Raw genomic sequence first — 24,551 nt, forward strand, 5'->3', positions numbered from 1 at the left:
AACCACTTTCTGCAATTATCTTCTCACCTCAAAATTCACGCTTCTTACACTTCCATGGGAGGAAGGTTACATTCTCAGTGACTTGTCTAGTGCAGACAGCGTCACACTACCAAAGGCTTTGGTTTCTTGGCTTGTTGAATGACACGGAAAGGTCTGGCCTTTATTTACTTCAAAATAACTGAGTCTGGTTTGAGCAGAGCTATTGGATACTTCCCAAGTGAAGAAACTCAGGTTTAATTAGCTCTTTGTCATGGTTTTAGTTGACTCCTGTGTGTAATAAGCAAAGTTTACAATGAAATGAACAAAATCTGACACACGCAACACAGTACGCCTAGAGAAGTTTTGTCTCTGCAGACTATTCATCACAAGCCGATGCTGCAAACTCACCTTCAGACAATGGCCCAAATCACAGGAAACTGTCTCCTTGGGTCTTTGCTCCAAAGCAAAAACTCAAGTTTTGCAGGAGTACTATCAGTATCATGACCTCTGGTGACACAGCAAGGATGAAGATGAGCAGTGAAGGCTTCCCGGTCAGGACTTCTGTTGTCACTCTCTACATGCGGCCACTCATGCTTAGCGTTTGCCTCTGGGTGCTCTGGGCAACATGTGAACACCACAGAGTGCACCTACCCCGTACACTAGGCCAGTTCTGAGACCACTATGCCTAAATTCTCATGAGGTAGCTAAGTGTGGTCCGTTGATGGTGAAAATGTTACCTCCAGCTCCACGTGTCCTGGTAAATGCCTGCTCACTCTAGACAGCACCTGGACTGGGCTGCAAGCCAGCACTTGGATCACTAGCTATGTGAGGAGGCTACTCAGGTGTGTGCCCGGTGCGACAACATGCCAGTGAAGTGACTCGCACCCCCTATCTGTCTGCTGCTACTCAGGAGGCATGAACACCACAACACAAAGTGGCTCTGCAATTCATAATCCCACCATCTTGGCTTCTTGTATATACCTAAACTCGCTGCAAAACGAAACGTCCTATTTATATTTCATTTTCAAAGGTATACAGTACATAAATAGCAAGTTAAAGGAAAAGACTGAGAAAGGACTCAACGCTAGTGATGCACTAGTTCACTGAACAGCATTTATTGATATGGCAGATACTACCCTATGTTCTGGAGACAGAGACAACACACAGGCCCTGCTCTCGTGGAGCTTCCATTCTTTTGGGAGGCAGTGATCAACACATATAACAGGTCATTGCTGGATGAGTAAGTTTGAGGGGAATAGTGGGAACACTGGAACCAAGGGACAAGCGGTGCAGGACGCTCCCCAGAGGGAAGTGGGTGCTGCCCTCTTTCATGGTCACTGGATGAAGCAAGAGTAGGTCATTTCAATATATCTCACTTTTAGTAAGTCAGTTCATACGAACTTAGGGTTTAAAGCACTGTGAGTTCACTAATAGGACTGTCTTGAGGCAGATATGGAGCTGGCAGGATGGAAGGCGCTCCCTAGTGCTCTGCCAGTTTCCTCCCAATGTGTCAGCCCTCATGGCTCCAGCTCTGTGGGTCCCTCTTCTTGCTGCGCCCATGAGCAAGTGTGTGGTAAGAGCCTGAAATAAACAGGTGTAAAATGGGTCAAGACCGTCGCTTCTATTTCTGTTTTTAACTGAAGAAAATGTGCCCCATTTCCAGAGGCAGAGAGAAGGAAACATGTGAATAAAGGCCAACTAATGTATATTTTAAACACACATATGATTGTGTATATGTACATATGTACCCCACACATGACCTATGCCCCTAAGATAATTCAAACCTGGGTCTTGTATAAATGTCTCTTTGACAATGTTACAAGTATAACTTTTATTAAGCTCTATCTTTGAGAAACCACAAAACTGTTTTTTTAAAGAATCAAAAGCTAAAAGTTCAAAGATACCAAGCTCAATTAACACTAATTTTACAAGAATATTTTACTTACTCTGCATGTTCAGCATACTCCTTATAGTTTTTGGTTTTGTTTTTGTTTTTCTGACATGGCATCCCAGGGGAGCCATTAGGTACAATCAGCTCTCTAATTCAGATTAACATGTCTAAATACATATTGATAGAACAGACAATATTTGAGAGGCCCAATTGCTAGAGTCTGTCTATGATGCATAGCGTTGAGATAACTCTCACACTTCCAACTGGTCACCACAGGTGAGTATCCCAGGTTAGAGATATAAAGTATTTCAAAGGGACGCTGAAGGCTTCTAAGTCAAGGACACCTCCTAATCAATCTAAGATAACAAGCTGCCAGTGACTTCCACTGTGGCCTTGAGCCTACCTCAAAGCACAAGGTTGAAAAAGGGAAGCCTCAGAAATCTCTGCCTCCCTCACTCAGGAGCTACAGTGGGCAGCACTGGGTGAAGAGTAAGAAGCAGGACCACTAGGCTTACGAGCCCTGAGGTGAGCTGCAAAAGGTGCTTGGATGCCTCTCAGTCCTCAGGACTGTGTAGTTCAGGACTTGAGGGGAGCAAAAAGGCCCATAGCACCAGGCTATGCTCAGTGGGTCACAGGCCTGAGTATGAAGAGGATCCGCGGCCTTCTACAGGTCAAAGTCCTTATGAACTATCTCCCCAGGTGTTATTCAACTAAATTAGCAACTTGAGATATCAAGATAAATAGAAGATTTCAACAAAATCACATGTGCATAGACTGTGGACATCTCTGGAATCAGACAGCAGCTTCTGACTTGTTTCCATTGCTCTCTGCACATTTGCTTTCTGTTATCAAAATTTTAAGACCTGCATAAACAAAAACAGCATTTATTCTTCTCTTCTCCAAACAGTTATTAAGTTTACCCTTACCTGAGGGTGCCTTACCCCACCATCACTTCTCCCACCCACTCACCCTGATTCATTCATTCATTCATCACTACATGCTGGTGCTAGGCTTGGCTCTAGGGACACAGGAGTAAGTAGGCCCAGCAGCAGCCCCAAAAGCTAACTTACTGAGTGAAAGGAATCTGTGGCAAGGGCCCTCATGGGGATACTGAGGGCCACACCTGCAAGAACAGTGAACTGGCGCCTACTGTACTGAACAAAGCTCAGGAAAAAGGAAGGTTGGGATGGTACAGGGAATAGAGGGCAGACAGAACACAAGTGTGTATGCATATGCGTGTGTGGGTGGTAGGAGTGGGGGGGTGGGGGATGGGTATCGGGTGCAGCTGACGGCACATGTGATGGGCCAGGGCTGTGGGTCTGGCTATGAGGTATGTGAAGACAGGGACAGGCAGGCACCTGCCTACGGAAGTGCAAGCACTCCTTGAGTGTGGCAATGCTTGCATGTTAGTCAGGCCTCAAAGTTCAGCAGCAAATTTTCAAAATAAATAAATCACAAGTTTAAATGTTAGACATAAAGTTCTTCGGTTTCTTTTCTGTTTTAAAGCACTCTAGTAACCCAGATCTAAATTAAAACCAGTGAGCAAGGATCAAACACCCACTCTCCTAGTCTGGAAAAACTGACCTCACTTGCCATGAGACTACAACGCACAGAGTTAAGTAACTGTGGTAACACTGCCTTCTAAGACCTGAGTCTCTGGTTCTCTTCTACAGCCTGTGCTGTGACTTACAAGTGACATAATAGACAGCTCTCCTTTTGCTGGGACCCACTGAAGTCTACGTCTCATCAAGATTTACACATGAAGAGATGAGTCAGTCTGTGAGTAAAACCTACTTGGTGGTGAGGAAACCCCTAAACAGGCTGCAGTGAAGGCTCCTGGTACCCTCCCCCTCCCCTTGGACACTCTCACTAGGGTAAAGAGAGTCTGAGACAGCATTATGTAGGAGTAAGCTTCACTACTTCAAAAATATGTTTCTTGAGGTTTGGTATTGTTTTGTTTTTTAAATGCAAGAATACATTTAGAAAGAAACAGTTCTCAACCAGCACGTGAGGCTGCGCTCTGACAGGCTATGGGCCAATTGCATCCCTCATTCTCTTTTGACACTAGTTGCTATTAAAAGACCATAAAGCACAGGGCTTAAAATGGGCTCTTCTTAGATACCAGTGCTCAGAAGACCTTAACAGGAATTCTTGTTTGACCTTCATATTGTAGAGGGGGGGGAGAGGGAAGAAGAAAGAGGAAAAAGAGGAGGGGGAGAGGAGAGGGAGAGAGGAGAGGGAAAGGGGAGGAGAGAGAGAGAAACACGAACAAAAGGGAGCCTAAAATAAACAGAATGGATGAGGGGGGGATGGAATCGGGGCACCATCCAGTTTTCTACTGGGGCTCAGATTAAGTTTGTATTAACTGTCAGCATGAAAAGCAAGAACAGAAGTGAGCCACGGTGATCTTATTTATACCTGCAAACTATCTTACTTTTTCCCAGACTTTAAGACCAAAGAATACTCTAAACCAAATTGATTTTTATTAATCTTCAAAGACTCAATGTGGGCCAAAGCCAACATACATATGCACATACCCTAATGTGTGCGTATGTGGATAGAGACAATACAGTGGGTAAGCTGTATGGCAGAGGCTGACCTAGGCCTTGTCAAGAGGTCTGGAGAGAACACACAGAGTATGCACACTGCTGCCTGTACCACACAGAAATGCCCTGAAGCTGCTGTGAGTCGGCTTCCGTGGGGATTCAAACACCTTCAAGATTGTTGAGCTAAGTATTACTAACAGAATTTGAGGGATTTGAGGATTACGCCAAAATAAAGATCAGCATCTAAAGATACTTGGAAATAAAGACAAGACTCTAAGGCTACTCTCCCTCTGGGAGAGCTGCCTGAAACACTCCTAAGGGAAACACCTTTATTAGCTGCTCATGAAAGGCCTTACCTGAATGAAAGCTGCCATATGAGGAAGAGCCTACAGAAATTATGGCCTGTGCTTCTGATATTGCTATGAGAAATCCTGTTCCAAGCCCAGAATTTCAGTGAAGAAGACCAGCCCTCAGATCACACAGATGTTCAGACCCACCCACCGCAGAAGCCTAAATCAGGGCCCTAAAACACCTGGGGCTTCCCTCCTACCTCACAACATAGAAGGAGCTAAGTGGCTTCAGGCCCAATCAACCAGCCTTTCATGAACCTGGGCTTCACTGCCCCTTGAAATTAACTGTCTTTAGGGCCAGCAACCCTGGACTGCACTTTCATCATCTGCAGACCTTTGCTGACTAGTTTGGCAACCATGAGCTTCCTGAGCACCGGAAATGTGCACCAACTGGAGCAAGGTATGCCTCAAGTAAACACATCAATTTCAAAGACTGTACCCAAGCAGCACTGTATCCAGACAACATTTGCAGTATGTGTTCACATATGTCACACGTGCTGGGTGAAAGACACCGCAATCTATTACGGCTCATTTCATTCTGACCTTTTAAAACCAGCTCCCTTGACACTGCTGGCAGACAGTCTGCCTAGGTCTATGTACAAGCACAATCTCCCCTCCAGAGCTCCAACCTCACATGCCCACTCTGACAGCATCTAATTCCAGCAATCCCTGACCCCTGCTTCTTTTTATTCTCTTTTGTTTGTTTGTTTGTTTTTTCAAGACAGGGTTTCTCTGTGTAGCTTTGGCTGTCCTGGACTCACTTTATAAACCAGGCTGGCCTCAAACTCACAGCGATCCGCCTGCCTCTACCTCCTGAGTGCTGGGATTAAAGGCGTGCACCTCCACGCCCGGCGACTCCTGCTTCTTAACTGCTGTGCCACAGCTTCCTACGGCCCGCTCCTTTCGTTTCGGCTTTCTGCCTCACACCTTACACAGCCCATCACCATGTGTGCTCTTTGTACAACACTCAGCTCCCCCCCTGAACTCACCTGACAGCAGCCTAAGGTCAGATTAATTCAAGTCCTATTCCAATCCTGGCCTGGTCTAAGCTCCTGAAAACAGAACTCCAAAACTAAGACTCAACTTTCTACCCCCTTAGTTTCAGGTAGTGAGGTTTTCCCTGCCGGCTCCTAATGAGCCACCTAAGCCCCACTGCCACCAGTGACTCCTCAGCGGTGTCCCACTTCACGTTTAGCAGAACCTGGCAGATGACCACTGTGTAAGGCCAGTCCCTTGTATGCCTTCTCCAGTCGCTTCTTCACTCTCCGTCGTGTCCTTAACACTGGGTGGCTCTAGTTCCATGCTCAGACTTCCCCATCCATGGTTCCTCCCCGTAGGACTCCCCTTCTCACAGCCTCAGCACTTCCAAGCACTACTGTAACGCTAACAGCGCTCCAATGTCTAGCTCCAGCCTAGGCCTCTCCTCCTAGTTGGACTGACACATGAATGTAACACCTACAGGAGACATCTTAAAAGCTGCTGTGCCCAAAACAACTCAGGTGCTCTCCTTACCTGCCTTCCTAACCTGTCATTCCTACAGTCTTCCCAAAGGAAGCGCATTCTTTCAGTTTCTCTGTGCTCAACACTGACATCAACTCCATGAGAATCCCATCTATCCGCTCTCGCTGAAAAACACCCCACAGCCAATTACTCCTGACTATACCTGTCTAAGGCACTTTCAGCTCTTCCCTTACTTGACTGCCCACTTCCAGCCTCCTTAAGTCACTGACTGACAGTGCTTTCTACAAAGGGCCTGAGGCAGCTGCATGGTCTGCTGGGCTGGGCTACACAGCTCAAAGACAGCCTCAGACAGTCCTTCATGAGTGAGAGCTGCTCTGTTATTCACGGTGTGGCTGAGGCAAATGCATTAGGTAATGGGGCTCTCTTCCAACAGAACTACAACCAAACACCAATATCCCTCATGTTCTTCATCCTGCATCTAAAAATGTAAACAGTATTCTAACTTGACGGCCATACCAAAATGAGTAGTAGGGTACTGTGTGTAGACCCTGCCCAAGAGCTGGGGCAGACAGGCAGAGAGACAGGCAGACAGGCAGAGAGACAGGCAGACAGGCAGAGAGACAGGCAGAGAGACAGGCAGACAGGCAGGCAGGTGGGGGAGGGGTGTGTGTGTACAGGCCGAGGCTAGAGGCTGGCATCAGGTGTCAGCTTTTGAGATAGGATCTCTCACTACACATGTAGTTTTCAGCTACATCGCCTGGCCCGTGTGCTCCAGGGGTCTGCGCTGTACAACACCTCTCTGGCACTGGAATTATAGAGAATCTAGCTAGATCAAGGTTCTCTTGCTTGCACAGGAAGTATTTTACCCACTTAGTCATTTCCCTAGATCTTGAAGGGTCCTTGTCTAGTTTTTTTTCTGCCTTTAAAAAAAAAAGAAAAGAAAAGTTTGGATGGCTTCCAGGTATGGTGCTACACACTCGTGATCGCAGCACTCAGGAGGCTGAGGCAAGAGAACGGAGCATTTGAGGCCAGCTGCGGCTGTGCAGTAAGTTGCTGGACAATCTAGACTATACAGGTAAGAGTTCGTCTCAAAAAAGTTTTACTTAGGACCTTCAAAATTTCGCAGGATGCTACTACTGGTCCCTCCCCTGCCCTGTGGCTCTCACTCCCTTTCTACCAACTGCACCAACAGCCTGTACATGCTCTCCTAGCCTCTTTCACGGTTGTCATCACTGGGAACGCCGCAGGGCCTCTGTTTGGGCTGTCCCGTCTACTTGGGATCCTCTGATTGTGTCACATCCTTCCTATTACCTAACGGGAGGCAAACGCTCAAGTCACAAGAACACTCAGATCCTGAGGCCACTCAACAAAGCTCACCTCGCTGCACCAACCTGTTGCCAGTAGTTATTAGAAATAAACTGGTCAGGCAACTTCATTAACACAAAATCTGGGGTCAGAATGCCTAAGCTGCAATGCCAATGGCACTGCTTCTTCAGGCGAGGTGGAGCAGATAGCTTTGCAGTATCTTTGTTTCCTCATCTATGGACCTGAGAACAAAGCAGGGTACACTGCTCTGTGTTCTGGGCAGTCCGAGCTAATACACGGACCTGGCACAAATAAAGGAAGAGAGGGGCTTATTTAACTGCTTTACGCCAGCATTAGCCTCACACTAGACATCTAACAGCAACTCAAAAGAGCGCATGGGTAAACGCTGGGCAGTGATCGCTGTGGTGCTGTCAGAAGGGTGCAGAAGCTGTCTCCCAATCTATGTCAGAGAGAGCAGGCCACTGAGCCGGGCACTTGGCTCAGGCCTGTAACCCTAACACACGGGAGGGCACAAGTATAACAACAGCTTAGATCAACAAGTGAGACTCTATCCACTCCCTTAAAAAAAAAAAGGCAAAAGCTACCCAAAGATAGTTTTGCAGATGCTGTTTCTCCCTGAAGAAATGAGTGCCTTTGCTACCTTGAAGCAAGACACACTCACCACTTTCTGAGTAGTAAGAGTTTAACTTCTAACCAGGTGTGGTGGTGCACGGCTTTAATCCCAGCACTCAGGAGGCAGAGGCAGACGGATCGCTGTGAGGTTGAGACCACCCTGGTCTACAGAGTGAGTCATGAGCATCTAAGGCTACACAGAGAAACTCTGTCTCAAAAAAGCCAGAGAGAGAGAGAGAGAGAGAGAGAGAGAGAGAGAGAGAGAGAGAGAGATTTTGACTGATTAACTTGACAAAACCAGAGAGATTGATTAACTTGACAAGCTGAAGGCATCCTACAATCTCAGACTATGTGCTTAAAGGTTACAAAAGAAAAAGTCATATCTCAAAAACAAATGAGAAAAAAAAAAAAGACTTCGGTCTGCCAGGTTCATTCAAATCTGCACCTGTACATTGCTGACAAGCACTATCCTACACAGGTCATGTGACACTTTCTGGATACTACCACCGAAGACTAGTCAAAGCACTTTACCCTGCACCAACACCACAGAACAGCTCACCAAATAATGAAGTCTCCCAGTCAGAGGCAGACAACCAGCCCTAAGACAAAGACTTTGCTCAAAGGACAACCCAGGTCCTGTGGGTCCAGCCTGTTTCACATCTATACATATGTATTTCTCCCAGGCTGGCTGAGCTTTGATTCATAGATGATATTGATAAGATAAATCAGGTCCAAGCTCTACCATCCAAGGATAATACAGGGTCTTTCTGAGGAAACCTTACAGAAGGGAAAGTGGCCTGTGCTCAGCAAAGGTGGGACGAGGCTTCTAACCCCTGCACTAGCCCTGCCGTATACAAGCATGTCTCCAGCAAACGAGGCACCAGGGGAGCAATGTTGTTGTGGAACTGCCAAGCCTGCACTGAATGCCTCCTGCTCTGTGTGCCAGGCTGAGCAAATGAAACCTTGGAGCAGAGGCCCAAGTACATGGTAAAATGCCATGTACCCACACACGGCCTGCCCATCTCTCTCTATACTGTTCTGGTTGGGGGTCACTGGGAGGCCCTGGAGAATAGCAAGATCTAGGGCGGCCTCTTCTGTTAGCCCTCATGGTTATTGTGTTTTTTAAATTCTGCACTTGATTGACCATTAAGGTCACAGTGACATAGCAGAGGACTCCCGTGAGACAGGCAGCGTAAGTCCCGTCTCAATTCTGCGCTGCTGTAGTGGCAACCCCTGAAGCATCAGGATGCTGCTGCTCTGCTTTAACACTGTATTTAGCTGATGATCCTAAATAACACTCTGTCAGCTTTTGTAACCCAGCACAAAACCACACGCCTTGTGATCTACCAGCTGGGCTGCGGTAATGCCCTTGACTGGAGGCTTAAAAGCTTTGGTCAGGACGTACCTTTGATGTATTGTCTTTCCATATCAGACTGCAATGATTACCCCCAGATGTGTCATCACATAGAGTGCTACCAAAATTAGATTACGGCCGGTTAGTGAAACTCCCTCTCCCCTTTGGTACCACCATGGAGGCTGCTGCTCTTCCCTTTGTCTGCAAGATCGAGAAGACACAGCCCTTAGGTTTACAGGATGCAGGGATAAGAACCATCTGCCTGGTCTGGTATTTCTTTAATTAAAACTTTAATTACAGATATATCTCTGCACAGATACGTGCAGTCTATCAGCTCCTGCTCTTAATTACCTGCACTAATGAGAAATGAAGAGTTAGCATTCACTGAGTGTCTACTACGTGCAAAAAACGTGTGCCAGAGGCCTGGGGGGACCGTAGCCCAGCAGGGGAGATCATGACTTGGGCCAAGAATTTCACCTGTTCCTCACCCTGTCCTCTTGATACTTTCTCTGGAAAGTCTAAAGATTAAGAAGCAGAAGCTACACAGGAGAAAGGCAAAGGACTGGAGTGAAGGCTGAGCGACATCCACAGGACCATGGCCTTTCCTGGGGAATCAGTAACCGGGGACTAGGACTACAAGGTGCTGCCTCCATGTCATCCTGCCTTCTTCATCTCCCTCTGACTTGAGCAGAGCTCCATGGGGACTGACATAGGGCACTCCACTGCATGTGTCTTAGTCTCCACAGAAGCCACAAGAGCAAAGGCCACCGGAAGGGCCTCAGAGGTGACACCCAGGACAAACTGCATAGATCTAAGGACTCACACAGAGCAGGTGGCTCTAGACTGAGGCCTCTGATTCCGTCAGAGTCGCTCTAACCTTCCTCACTTACTCTTCTGGAGGAGAAGCAGAAGGTCAGTTATTCTCCACCAACGCTGCTGGAGGCAGACAGTTACGGGCAAGCTACTGTGCTGCTGTGTTTGCTGCTCCACCCTAACATAGGACTGGTACGACAGCAAAAGAGGCAGCAGGTCTGAAGGCCTTTCCCTCTCAGAAACAGATTGTCATCACCAAAATTAACAGGTTCAACATGGGTGATCATCTGCCTTACAGCTTAAAAGCTTACACAGTAGCTATGCATGAAGCCTCCAACACAACCCCAAGCTGTCCTGGTGCCTAATGGGCACTGCTTGGTGACTTAAAAGCCTTGCATTTCTAAGCCTACTGAAGCCCATGTGCAAAATGACCTAAATCCTCATGCTGAGCCAAATCAGGATAGATGTCCAGATGCAGCCTAACAATATTCAGGTGGCACCTACTTAAGAAGTAAATACCAAGACAAAGTCTAAAAGTCCATTTGAAGATCTATGATGTGCTGGGCCCCTGGAGGGTTTGTAAGTAATTACACTGTGGTGATAGGTGCCGTTTAAACATCAGGGATATGGGGAAAGGGGTGCAGTGCTACAGAAGGAGGAAGTGGAGAGGAAAACTGATGCACAGGACATGAGAGGAAAGAAGGAAGGTGCAGAACGGGAAAGACCAGCCTTTAGTTCTAGTTGATGCAGCTGAGAGCCCCGGAGGATGGTCCTACCGAGGGGCTGGAGAGCAGGCTGACCTGTAGGCACATCGTCATGACTGTCTTGATGCCTTAGTTGATACAGAAACTGTAGTGGGCAGCTCCATGCCCTGGTCTGTGAGCACTGAGCACATGTGTGCCTGTTATTCTCTGTTCCAGTGAGGACCTGATGTGACCAGCTGTGTCAAGTTCTGCTGTGACTTCCCTACAGTGAGGGACTGAAACTGGGACTTCTGAGCTTAAACATCTAAGTTGCTTTCTGTCAGTTTTTTGTTTTTAAATCACAGCAACAGAAATGAAACCAGAGTCCTCTATTTCCTGAACCTCGGCCCTTAAGCACAAGCCTGGCTTTGGCAATGGCTTCTCACTCAGGACTGTGTGCAGAGCAATGGCTGGGGCTTTAGGTACTGTTGAGTGTTGAACACCTAAATCATCCCAGAGAGAGCCATTTTAGTTTGCAGTGTAATCTGCTCTGGAAGTAACAGCACTGGCCCATACACTCCAGAAGACACATTTATATTGTACAAATTATTTACCTGCTTTTTTTCGTGATTGTAAAATAAACTTACAGGATTTTTTATTAATGGTTCTCAGCTAGAAAAATATCAGAACTACCAGGTAGGCCAGTGATCTAAGTTGTTAACCAACTCTGCAATGGGCTCCAGATGCACAGCCAGGCCTGAGGAAGCCATTGCTACCATTCAAGCCTAAGCTTAGTGCTGTTCCGTTCCCTGCTGATGACTAAGGGATGAGAACGAACACAGCTGAGGCCCTGAAGCCAAAATGGCAAAACTGTCTTGTTCCAGGCAGCAGTGTCAGTGGAACCTGCTCTCAGGGGCCAGACCTACAGGATAATGAGGCGTGAGCCAGGAGAGTGTACTAAACCCACTGAGCACCACACACTCACACAGCCTGCCCACCTCCCGGGTAAATGTGAATGAATAAACGTGTAGAAAGCACTAGGAAGGACACCTGCCACATATTCCTGCACCACGCTGGCAGTGAGGTCATTTTCCTTGTACTTAAGACGACACTGAAGCCTTCTGAAGTTGAGGGAAACACTAGGCAGCTCAACCCCCTCAAGGGTTTACCAGGGTAGAGTGAAGGGTGAGCCCAGCTAACCAGGCAAACAGTGACTGCTTCTTCAGTCTTTTTCCTTTTGTTTCCAAAGTCAAAAATAGGTAAACAAAAGAGCCTTGAAAAACCAAGCCACCAAAAGGAAACAGAGCAGGTGAGGCAGCCCCTGGTGGACTTTTCTCGCTGTAGATGAGGAGGCCAGTGCAGCTCTGCCTGGGCCTGCATCTGCTGCAGATGTGCTTACTCACCATGTGCTCTGCGGATCCTCTCTAACCATCCAAGCGTCTGTAAGTCAGGGTTAAAGACTGAGGAAGGGCTGCAGCCAACGTTGCTTGAGGTGCACAGCATGCAGGTCTGGCCACACTGCACTTAGCACTGCTCTACAGACTCACACACATCAGCTCTGCTAGGACTCATATGGTCCTGTGAGTGGGTGCTATTACTGTCACCCCATTTAAAGCGAACGTAAACTCAGGAATAGGGCAGCCGCAGTGAGAACACCTGCAAGAGGTAAGGTGGGATTCGAACCTCAGCTGCCTGGCTCCACAGCCATGGTCGCGGCCCTTCACCACGGGTTCACTACCACTGGCTCTTGGCCCAGCCATGGGATGAGGTTCAGTTTCAAAAGCACCTTTCTTCTGAGTTCTCAGTGTGTTTCATTTATCCTCCCAACAACCCTAAAAAAGCAAGTAGGAGACACACAGTATCTGTATTTCACACACATCAAATGGAAGCAGCAAGAACACGGTTTACAGACCCCTACCTGGGCAGCCAAGCTCCTAATTCACTGTTTTCAAACAAACTTGTGTCTTCTCAAGTCCTTGTGTTGAAATTCTTTAGTTTTGGTTAACTGCCTTAACAGACACTGATGGCATGCCCAGACCTTTGCAGTCCAGAGCTGACCTTCTCACTCTCAGACAAGGGCCCGTCAGTGAATCACAATTACATCAACGTCATCCACGGGGTCGCCCACTTAGTACAAGTGCTGAAGGCTAACCAAAAAGGGTTTTATCAAAAACAAGTCATCAATGTACTTATTCAATCACTAGCTCTCTGAGGAAAAAGGAAACAGGTTATCTTTAAGATGCACTAAGCAGTCAGCTTTAAGGAAACATCTAACTTCTCACAGTGAAAGCACTTCACCTCTGCCATCAATTGATGTGTCCTCAGCTCCTACGAGGGTTATGAGTAAAGGACTAGACTCTAGAGAGCCGGCTCTGTCAACAGGGAGTTTGTGACTCCCTCAGTGCCACCAGGTGGCTGAGAGCAAGGAGTTGACCGCCATTATCTCCTGCCACTCTAAGAGTCTATGAACTCTTATGTCAAAGTGCCATTCCTTTGCTGCTAAATGACATGGCACCAAAAACAAAAACAAAAACAAAAAAACCCACACAACTAAAATGGGGGAGGGCTTTGGGGATAAGGAAAATATTCCTGAACAACTGTGCAAATGCATTATGGTGATAATTTTTTAATCTCCTGATTGGTCAAGCCCTCCCCAACTTCCAGAACAGGTACAGTCACAGGGACTTCATAATCATAGGAGACTTTCTATTTCTCAACTGTGGTGCTCTGTAATTCTGTGAGAAGACACCCAACAGGCCAGACACAGCTTTGCAGGTGTGTGGATTCAGAAGCCCCAGGTGCAGGAGTTCTGGTCACAGTGAGCCGCTTTCTGCACTCTGCAGTGCTGATGACTGACATGAACGTTCCTAACTGTCGATAAAGCTCAGAAAGGGCTGGACTCTACTTCAGCACTCAGCTACAAGTTTCAGCTATGTGCACCTGAAATATCAGCATCAAATGTTAGTCTGCGCTTCAATGGGCCACGCTAAGACATTGCATGGGGGAGAGGAGCTATTTTACCTGCTTAAAGAACTAAGTCTGGTTTTTAAGTTTGTTATGCTTTTGAAGTTTGTTATGCTTTGTTTTTGAAGATAAATACAAAAAACAAACAAACAAAAAAGCTGTATTAACTTGAAAAACAACCATAAGAAAAAATGGCATAAATTAACCTGGTATACAGTCCACCAGAGGTGACTAGATTTCAGCAAAGACAAAAAAAACATTGTTTTCCCTTATGTTTAAAAGAAGTAGATTATTAAGGGATGGAGAAAGGTGAAACTTGATGAGATAACTGCATTCTTCTAGCCGCCCCCCCCCCCACTTTCCCCCCCCCCCCGACCACAACAGGGCTTCTCTGTGTAGGCCCGGCTGTCCTGGACTCACTCTGTAGACCAGACTGGCCTCAAACTCACACAGATCCACCTGCCTCTGCCTCCCAATGCTGGGATTAGAAGCACCCAACTTCTTCTAGCCTTTTAATGAAATAAAAAAGTTTAAACTTTTTATCTTAATAAAACATGAGAACACAAAATATAATCTGAGGATGCAAAATATGGCATTTAAGAGAAATTTTAAAGTGCTACTATTTAAATTGCTACTGTTTCTGAGGGGGAAGGCAGCAACAAAGCTATGTAGTGGTCATGAAGAAGGGTGTGGGTAAGGATCCATGTGAGAGTGAGCGTGTATGGAAGCTAGCGTAATGGGAAGGGAGACTGGAGGCATCCTGAGTAGGCATGTGAGTTACATGTAAACATCAGCTAATTCATAGTTTTTGCAAAACATGGAAGAAAAGGAAATACCCTACATGGGGAAATGCACTCGTTAAACTTAAATTTTAAAAGGATGAAAACACAGATTACACTTTATTCTTAAAAGCCAAAATGAATTTCAATACAGAAAATGAAGACAGCATTTTGCAACTTTATCACTCAAAGGAGACTCTCTACTTGAGGAAATCAGTGTGCTGCATTTGGAGAGATGAAATGTTACAGCTTGTATACCAAAATTAAAAAATGAAATTAAATTAAAAAATGAAATGGTTACCAAGGTAATGCAGGTCAGGGGATCAAAGGTGAAGGGTCACACATTATTAAAAAGAAATCCAAAAGGGCGGCTGCATCATGATCTCTGCAAAACAAAGGAGCTCCAGTAAGTACAACTAGCATCTCCCAGAACACAATCAAGCTCTTGAGGCTCTCCTGAAATTGAACAGTCTTCCCTGATTCCACGGAGAGCCACATTTTATTCAGGTACAACAGCAAATTCAATCATCTATTACCAACCAAAAAATTACAAATATTTAACCAATCATTAAGACTGCAAATATTCCCCATTGAAAGTGGCTGGGAAGTGCTGGCAATTCATTTCATTTGGAATCCGCACCCTGTTTTCTGGAAATGACTGTTTGATAAGTTGCCAACATATCATGGTAAATTGGTTTGTTCATGTTCTCTCTCTCTCTCTCTCTCTCTCTCTCTCTCTCTCTCTCTCTCTCTCTCTCTCTCTCTCTCTCTCTCTCTCTTCCAGGAATGAGTTCCAAAATTGAGTTTTTGTAAATTTCTTTCATTTGAAGTCGCTGCATAAAATTCCCATTATTGGAACATTTAGTATAACAATGTTCTAGAAGACAGCAATAAAGTGATACATGAAAAAATAAACTGTATAACTATACCTATTAAGTCTGTTCTCACATTCAGCTTTTAGTGCACACAGGAAAGGACATTTAAGCAAAATAACAACTTGCTATCTCTCCTGGAATCCTATAGTTACTAGGAGCCTGACATGAGGAAGAACCAGGGAGAGAAGAGGCATCTGACAGGCTTCATTTCTCAACAATTGTTACACTTACTCACTTCCACTAACAAACTGATTCACAGAGAGTGGCAGAGTGGAGGCTTCGTTTGAAATGGAGCTACCACCTAGGTTGCTGCATGCAACTGACAGCCACAACAGTGAGCTGAACAGCGACAGTATTGCTTATTCCCTGGGAAAGCAGCATGGAAGGTCAGGAGTCCTCACTGTCTTTAGTCTAAAGACTGAGCCTGAGCAGGCTGCTTCCTGATTCAGGATCCAGAGTCCTTACGCTGACCAGGCATCCTCTAAGTAGCCCTGTAGCTGGAGGCAGGTGAAGAGCAGCTGGCACAGGGAACGTGGTTTGGTTACCACTTTTGAGAATCTCATCTTACCAACCCTTCCATTCTCCCACTTTAGTTTCATGACGCCATGTCAAACACTCAAGTTAATGCTGTTAAAAAATTACATCCCCATATACTTATTTATTAAAATATAGACAACCATCCAAAAGGATTTATTAAAAGAACAAGATATTCCTTCTAGTGGCTTATGGCAATCAATAAAGTAACTCTATGAATGCCAGCTTTTGCTCCCTCTGATTAGGTTTTGCTAACAATAGCTGCAGATTGCATGCACTGGATTCAAGTGTGTTAGTGCCTTAAGGCCACGTCTCTAAAAGCACTGCCTCTCCTTAAGTTGCACAGCTATGAAAAGTAAACTAACATTGCGTCTTTGGAACACTCGTCTCACACAGCCTGGCACATACGTATTTGCTGCTGGGAGGCATGCAGGCAACGTTGAACACTGCAGAAGGAATCAATACCCCATCAAAACAATGCATACGGTGCTTTAGTAGCGTCATTACTGAGACCATTTCAGCATGTGTGTAACAAAAGGCAGAGCTAGGCATTAACTCGTTTTGTTTTCCTAGAATATTTTATATTTAAAATAAAAGCACTGGGCCTGTTCCAAACAAGTACTGTATGTAGCACATCCACTACCAAACATATTCATGATCTCTTCTTGACCATAAGATGACTTCAAGATGCTTTTTAGAAGTCTTCTAAATAATTTTTAAAATTCTATAGCTTATAGAAATAGTTCCCCCAAATTTCTGCCAATTCATCAGTTCCTGCAAGAAGTGTTAGGCACAGATACCCAAGACTACTGCAACCTCCAAGTTGTGGGATCCTCCCTAGCACACCCTGGCCTTCCATGGGAGTGAACTTGTGCTTCCTGCCTAAGCACATGGCACTTCCGACATCAGCCTCCAACGCAGCTGTGCCCTTGGTGACGACAATCCAGCTGAAATAGCAGTCAATTAAGAAAACCCAACGGCAATGGTGCACGCCTTTAATCCCAGCACTCGGGAGGCACAGGCAGGTGGATCACTTGAGTTCAAGGACAACATGGTCTACAAAGTGAGTCTAGGAAACCCTGTCTCAAAAAACAAAAACAAAAAAGAAAGAAAAGAAAAGAAAGAATTTTAACTAGTGTTTTCTGGATTGGAGAGAAGGTAAGGACAGAGGCGGTTTGCTATGGTTCTAACAAACACCTAGAACAGCACTTAGGAAGGAAAAGGGTGCACGCTACCACTCCAGCAAAGACCCAGCACTAGATTGCACTATACGGGGAACAGCTCTATGTATGAGGGCAGCAGGGGACAGCAGGTCAGGTGGACACCTGCTTGACCTCACTGATATTCTGGGACATAAGCTCTAGCAGGTTCAGGGCTGGGTAATCTTCATCCAAGGGGCTAGCTCTAGTCCTAACTGGAGATATGGGTTTTCTCTTTGGAATTTTCTGCCTAGTAGACCATTCCCAGGCATCAAGCAGCAGTAGACCTCATGAACCAAAACTTCTCATCTTCCTTTTCTTCTCCAGAAGCCTCCCTTTGCCATCACTAAATCCACAGTGAGCAGTGAGGAAGATCTCAATGAAGTAACAGGAAACAGACTCTGGACTTGCCAGATTTCAACATGCTCCCAGTTAGAGAACCACATGGAATCTTCTATCAGATGAGGACAGAGCTCTAGACCACCTCAGGGAAACTTTACAAAGCTACGGTTTGTCTCTTTCACAACTGGTAACAGAATTAAACAGCCAATGCTCAGAGCTTCTAGCCAGCCTCCAAACCCCCGTGTACCCGTGATCTAAATCTATCTACCAACTGCTGTCGGAATGCCCCAGGGACTCTCTCAGCCGACAGCCTGGGACAGCTCCCTTCTCAGACAGAGCAAAGGCTGCTAGAGGAAAGAGGTGCTGTCACGTTTCCCTTAGACATAAACTTCTGAAGTGACAAACACGGAAGAACTGGAAGAAATATACAATAAGGTGGTCAGGAAAGTCAGAGTCAGAGAGGGCGTGAGAGAACTGAAGAGGCCCAACAAAACAGAACCCTAGTTTTCTGGTTCTTTGCAAAAAAAAAACATAGCTATTAACACTATTGGGTAATACTTTCTGTAGCAGATATAAGGTTCAGCAAACATGTACACTGATTAAAGAGACACTCAGCCAAAATCTGATTAAAGTGATCGGACAAATTTTATTATTTTTAATCTACAAATATAAATACAGAAATCCACAGCATGCCATTTTGTAGTATCTACTGTACTTGAGCTATATCCAGCTTTTCAGTTAAGTGAAGACTATAGTTCTGTAACCACTTCTGATATGGTCTAGTTAGTTTGGCCTGCATGGTAGAAATGAAACCCACTCCAACACCAGAAAGAAAAGTGGTTGGTTTCTGTGTCTGCAGTCCCCATGTTCACAAGCCCCACGCTCACAGGTCCTCATTCCCGCAGGGACTGTGTCTGCAGTCCCTTTGTTCCAGGCCTCTGTGTTTGGCCCTACATGGGGTACAACCAACTATTACTATGTCTTCTGGTTTTCCAAGCTTTCAGAGTACCAATTTTCTTTTACACGTCTCTAACATTAACTAGGATAGCCATCTGTTTTCCCAAAACTTTTTATAAATGGTAAAATATTCTACAGCTACAATCACAGCACTCCTACTATATTCTTTTGCTTTTGTTTTGTTTTGTTTTGGAAAGAAGGCTGCACTATGTAGCTCTGGCTAGCCTGGAACTATCTATATAGACAAGGCTGGCCTGAATTTCACAAAAATCCTATCTATGCCTCTCAAATTCTGGGGTCAAAGATATGTGCTACCACACCTAGCCTCATTATACTCCTTTGGGAGGGGTATGGTAGCACACACCTGCAACCCCAAAACTAGGAAGGGTTTGGCAGGAAGATTTAGAGATCTGGGCCAAGCAGGACTATGCAATAGGAGTAAGAAAAACAAAGAAATAAAAAGGAAAAGGTAAAGGGAGGATTTAGAGGGAAACATAAAAATATTGAAAGTAAATATTCTTCTTTACTTTTTTATTTTACTTGTATTCAACAATTAATGTGGCCTTTTCCTCTGGTAGCTTAAGATGTGTCACAAAGGATAAAGAGAGCGAAAGGAGGAACCGTGAGAGGAAGAAGGGACTTCTGAGAGATACACACGCTCGCGGCACGGAGTCTGCTCACACCAGGTCCCTACCGCACAGTTACGAAGCACACACACCAGTGTGCAATGTAATAGCAATTGTCTCACATGCAAGAGCTTAACAGTAGGCCCCACAAAACTACGCTAGAAGGACAGCGATTACCGGAACCTGGGAAGCCTGAGGGGCCAAGAATAAAACACAGTGTAGAGGAGGGGCCATGTGAATCCATTTTCCCAGATAGGGTCTCATCCTATTTGTAGCTCAAGCTGCCCAGGCTGGCCGCAAACTCACAGCAATCCTCCTGCCTCAGCCTCCCCCAGTGCTGGAGTATTACAGACACAAGCCTAGCTAGAAGAGTAACTCCGAATGTTCTCTAACACCGAGGAGTGACTTATGAACAACACTTACATATTTCAAAATAACTAGAAGATTCTGAATGTTCTCAACACACACACACACACACACACACACACACACACACACACACACACACACTCAAGTTAACAGCTATGCCAACCAATAGCTCTGATCAGCACACACTGAGTAAGTATGGCAAAACATCTCAATGTATCCCATAAATATGCAATTACTATGTATCAATTAGAAATAAAAATGGGGGTAGGGCTAGGGACATGGCTCCATGGATAAAACACTTGTCACACAAGCATAAGAATCAAAATTGGGATCCCCAGGACTTGGGTAAACCTACAAGTGGCTGCACCCATCTGTAATCCTACAAAATATGGGGCAGAAACAGGAAAATCCCCAAAGGCTCACTAGCTAGCCAGCTATATAAAGCAGTAAGCAAAAAATCCTGTTTCAAACAAGGTGGAAGGCAAAGACTGACAGCCAAAGTTGTCCTCTGATCTACACACATGTGCCTGTACACTAGCCCCATACACACAGAGAGACATACCAAACACAATCAAGAATTCAATCAGTTATGGATATGCTTGCCTAGCATGCACCACACCCTGGGTTGGATCCCTAGGAGCACATAAACAGGGTGCAGGAGTGCATGTCTCCCACCCCAGCACTCCAAGGGTAGAGGCAGAAGGATCAGACACTCAAGGTCACTCAGCCATGCTACATAACAGCTCAGACAGCACCACCTGAGACGGTCTGAATAAGTAGGTGTTTTTAAGAAGTGTACTGCTTACTGCAGGCCAGTTCCTCAATAAAGAAAGCAGGAAGGATAAGGATGCCGAGTGGGAGCACAGGACAAGGATTTGGCTTCACACTGCACTCTTGGAACTAGGCCATGCTGGGAACGGCCATGCAGAGAGGGCCAAAGACTTCTGTGGAGACCCTGGAAGGCACTGCTCCTGAGCTCTTTGCTGACTGTCTTATTACCAGAGATGACAAAGGAACCCTCCCAGTTCATGCATAAGGGCACATATAGATGCTGTGTTTTTAAATTCTGGGGTATTAGTTACCTATACTGGCTGCACAACTGAAATTACCCAAAATCAGATTGGACTACCACATTTATAAAACCAAGTGAGCCTTGGCATAACCAAGACCCACTCCTTTCTAGAACCATCCACTGGCGTACTAGTTGACAAAATGCACAAGTTCCCTCAAATACAAATTTTAAAGCAATAAATAAAAAGAAAACAAATTCACCAATGCTGGCCTCACCAAATTCCTTGTTTACAGACTTCTTAGCAACACACACCAGTGTTTACCTACCTATGTTTTTGGACTGGGTAAGACACTGCCATCTAAACTACCACCCGTAAAAAGCCTCTCCAGTACCGGCAGCAGGAGACTAATTCTATACACCAAAGAAGTAACTAAGGAACCTGCCTTCCTGGCAAGTCTTGGGTGAATCTGGTCAGACTACAGCCCTTCCTCTGAAATGGGACCCAGGTGGGCTGAACCTATCCTCCACCTTGCACTACCACTGGGCCAAGAACCCTTGGTTAGACTGATTATGGACCCCAGTGGAGAACCCACGACTGCTGCTCTACTAGATAGAAGCAGGGTCAGCCCAGCTCCTGCTGAGTTAGATTAAACACACAGTGAGCCTGGACTAGAGCAGGAAAGTCTGCATTTCTTCCTTTTGTGACCTTGGGGTATTACTTCACTTTCAGCTATGTCTCATATTCTTCATTTATAACATGAAAATTTTACCTCTACATCACAAGGTTGCTATGAGAAGTAACTAAAGTGATTAAAGCGCCTATCAACACAATCTAAACACAGTCAATGCTAGTTCTGCAGCCAGTATGATCCAGCCGGCCCTGTAGCATCTTCTCCTGTGACTTCCCAGCTTACCAGAGGCACACTCATGATGGGTGGGGACGAAGGTTCAAGATGGAAAATCTTAAAGTTGGAATTCAAGGTATACAGCTCGAACTCTAAAAGGCTGGTCTGTGGGGATCTCCCCCAACTCCCAACTGGTTTTACACACACCTCAAAACCCCACACTCTGTACAGGGCACTGCAGTGCAGAGGCTCCCAATTCATGTGCTGAGTGAATACCTCAAGAGTGGCAACTAAGTGTGCACCTCTAGACCCAACACTCACCCTCTCACCACCCCTTACAAAGCACACAAGAAAGGATGCAGACGTCCATCCAAGGAATAAAAAGAACATACCCAAGAACTTGTTAATGAACTAAAAATGCACAGTGTTGGTTTTCTGACATTCACCCAGGGGGCAAACATTTATTAAGCACCTACCTTTAAACAGACCTTGAGAACAGGTGACACGTATGGAAACAAAGAGACAGGGTCCCAGCCTGATCTATCATAGGGATCCAGACAGAGCTCAGACTCAGATCAAGAAATTTCAGAGAGCGTGGGTATACTGAAAAAGTATGGGATACTATGAAAACTCACAGCAAGGGCATCTTATTGACCCTGGAAAGGAACTAGAGACATCTGGAAGAAAACAAAGAGAAGAGAGAGAGTGTGAGCACCGATCCAAGCAAGAAAAGACTGTGTAAGAGCTGGGAATGCAGAGGCAGGCAGCAGTCAGGCTCAAGTTCTGTGGAGGGCGCAGACAAAGTCTTGAAGAAAAAGCACTTCCAAAGACTACCCTGGATGGAGACCAAGCTAAAAACCGGACTACAGGGGGCACAAGGATCTGGAGACAACCCAGTGCATTACAGGGCCCCTCCCAGCCTGGAAGGAGTGGTGGGTATAAAGAATGGAAATGTACTTGGCGAAAAGATCCAGCAAAAATCGAGTTAATGACTCATGTTGAAAACAGGTGCCTTGGACATAACTTGGTAAGAATGGTTCCTTTCCTTCCAACCACCCACAACCCTCATCTAGTCCTGAGGAAAGTCAGCAAACAAATCTAAATAAACCTGAAAACATTATACAAAATATTTCTCCTGTCAAGGTCAGTTGAATGAAGTCTAAGAAGGGATGACAACTAGATAGTGTGGCACATGAGGCTGGGTCCTGGGAAAGCGTAGGGCGTGAAGAGGAAGGACAGGAAGTGAATGAACCCGACAATAATGGGGGCAAAATTAACCAGAGCCAGGAGAACGGCGCAGGGCGCGGGGCGCGGGGCGCGGGGCGCGGGGCACAGGGCACAGGGCACAGGGCACAGGGCTCAGTAACATTCTACAACGTTCCTAACATTTGTCTGAAATCTCACTCTAAGAGCTGACTGGAGTTGGAGGCTGAGGTTCTCTTTTCTGAACAGGACTCAGGAGGAAACTAGCTCTACTTCAAAGACTAAGACAGGAGTCTCCACCAGATCTGCAGAGGAGACCTCAAAGAGGCAGCTCCAGTGTGGATCTCAGCAGAGTCCTTGGAAAACTGAAATTATGCTAGGTAGGGATAAGAATGAGTGTCAGAAAGCAGAAGGGACCCCAGTAAGCAGCTCAGCAGCAGAGCACTGAGGAGGAGGAGAGTGGAAAGGGAGGAGGAAGAAAGGAAGAAGACCCAAACTCACAAAGCAGAGACGAGAACAATGACTGTTAGGGCTGACTGCGGTGAGGAGATTCTGGCCAAAGAGTACAGACTCCCAGCTGCAAAGGGAATCAGTTCTGGGAACTCAATGCACACCCTGCTGGTACCAGTTAACAATACTGCACTGCTTGGTAAATTTGCTAAAGTCACCTTCCCAACAGACACCGCAGGTGTGGTGCAGTGCATGCTGACTGTGCTCATCATGACACAGCACACACACAGTACGTCATCACACCTTGACCTTCGAGGCATACAGTGTTTATCAATTTACGTCATAGTGTGTCATACCCTTTAAAATCAGTGTCATTCACACAATCTATATTCTTGTCCTCCTTATGAACCCCTTTTTATTAAAAGGCATCTTATCTTCATAAAAGATGAAACTAACCTTTTTGATAATATCTCCTTGGCTCTCTTTTTTTGGGTGGTAGGACGAGGCAAGCAATGTCCACATTTAATCATAGTAGACTAGGGCTGGAGAGATGGCTCAGCGGTTAAGAGCACTGTCTGCTCCTCCAGAGGTCCTGAGTTCAATTCCCAGCAACCACATGGTGACTCACAACCATCTGTAATGTAATCTGATGCCCTCTTCTGGCCTGCAGGTGTACATGCAGGCAGAGCACTATATACATAATAAATAAATTTTTAAAAAAATAGCAGTATACAAAAGGCATAAAGAAAGACCTGAGAAACTTCCACTGCTAAATTAGAGAGAGCGAGAGTGAGGAAAGAGAGAGGGAGAGAGAGAAAAGAGAAAGCGAGAGAGGGAGAGAGGGAGAGGGGGGAGGGAGAGAGAGAGAGAGAGAGAGAGAGAGAGAGAGAGAGAGAGAGAGAGAGAGAGAGAGAACACATTCAGCAAGGGAAAAAAAAAAAAAAAAAAAAGAAGGGTACACACCATGCCAAGGGCTGGGAGGTCTGGTGTGGTGTGGTCATTGGTATGTGCAAACAGTGAAAGTACACACTGAAAAATGCTCCTTGTACAGAACTCTGCTGCTAGTGCTGGAGACAAGGTGGAGCTGGTGGCAGGATTGCTGAGCGATGCTGTTGTTGCAGCTGTTAAAGCCCACGTCTTGCTACATAGCCCAGAGTGGCCTAGACTCAACAGCAGTCCTCCTGCCCTCCAAGAGGAGCCAGGGCAGGCAGGCCAGACCAGCAACATTCCTCCAGCAGTCACAACCAGACCTAGCCATATTTGTGATGTGCTAAGACGTGAGAAAGGCAAGGATATAACGGCTACAGAACCAAAGAAAGGAACTACCCAGTCCCTCCCTGCTCAGTGGCAAAATCTGCATTAAATTCAGTTTTCTCCAACA

At 45.8% G+C, this 24,551-nt stretch overlaps 1 protein-coding gene across 19 annotated transcripts in view; it reads right to left on the reverse strand.

Annotated features, from left to right (window-relative positions):
* The window catches only part of Camta1 (calmodulin binding transcription activator 1), an 850,861-nt gene that overhangs the window by 765,160 nt on the left and 61,150 nt on the right, over positions 1-24,551 (reverse strand). The window contains exons 4-8 of one of the 19 annotated variants that reach the window (XR_007833446.1): positions 15,060-15,143; positions 14,439-14,488; positions 12,419-12,847; positions 9,571-9,720; positions 1,382-1,560 (exon numbers count right to left, since the gene is read on the reverse strand). The exons of 10 other annotated variants lie outside the window; for them this stretch is intronic. Coding sequence is in view for 1 of the 9 variants with exons in the window: in XM_051171613.1 (XP_051027570.1) it covers positions 15,135-15,143 (9 nt within the window). In the remaining 8 variants the exon portion in view is untranslated. Of the gene's footprint in view, positions 1-1,381; positions 2,734-9,570; positions 9,721-12,418; positions 12,848-14,438; positions 14,489-14,843; positions 15,144-24,551 lie in introns of those variants that run through there. 8 more of the 19 variants (XR_007833444.1, XR_007833445.1, XR_007833448.1 and 5 more) reach the window with 8 other exon arrangements.

The sequence above is a fragment of the Acomys russatus genome, chromosome 29, assembly GCF_903995435.1.
Source record: "Acomys russatus chromosome 29, mAcoRus1.1, whole genome shotgun sequence".
NCBI classification, from domain to species: Eukaryota; Metazoa; Chordata; class Mammalia; order Rodentia; family Muridae; genus Acomys; species Acomys russatus.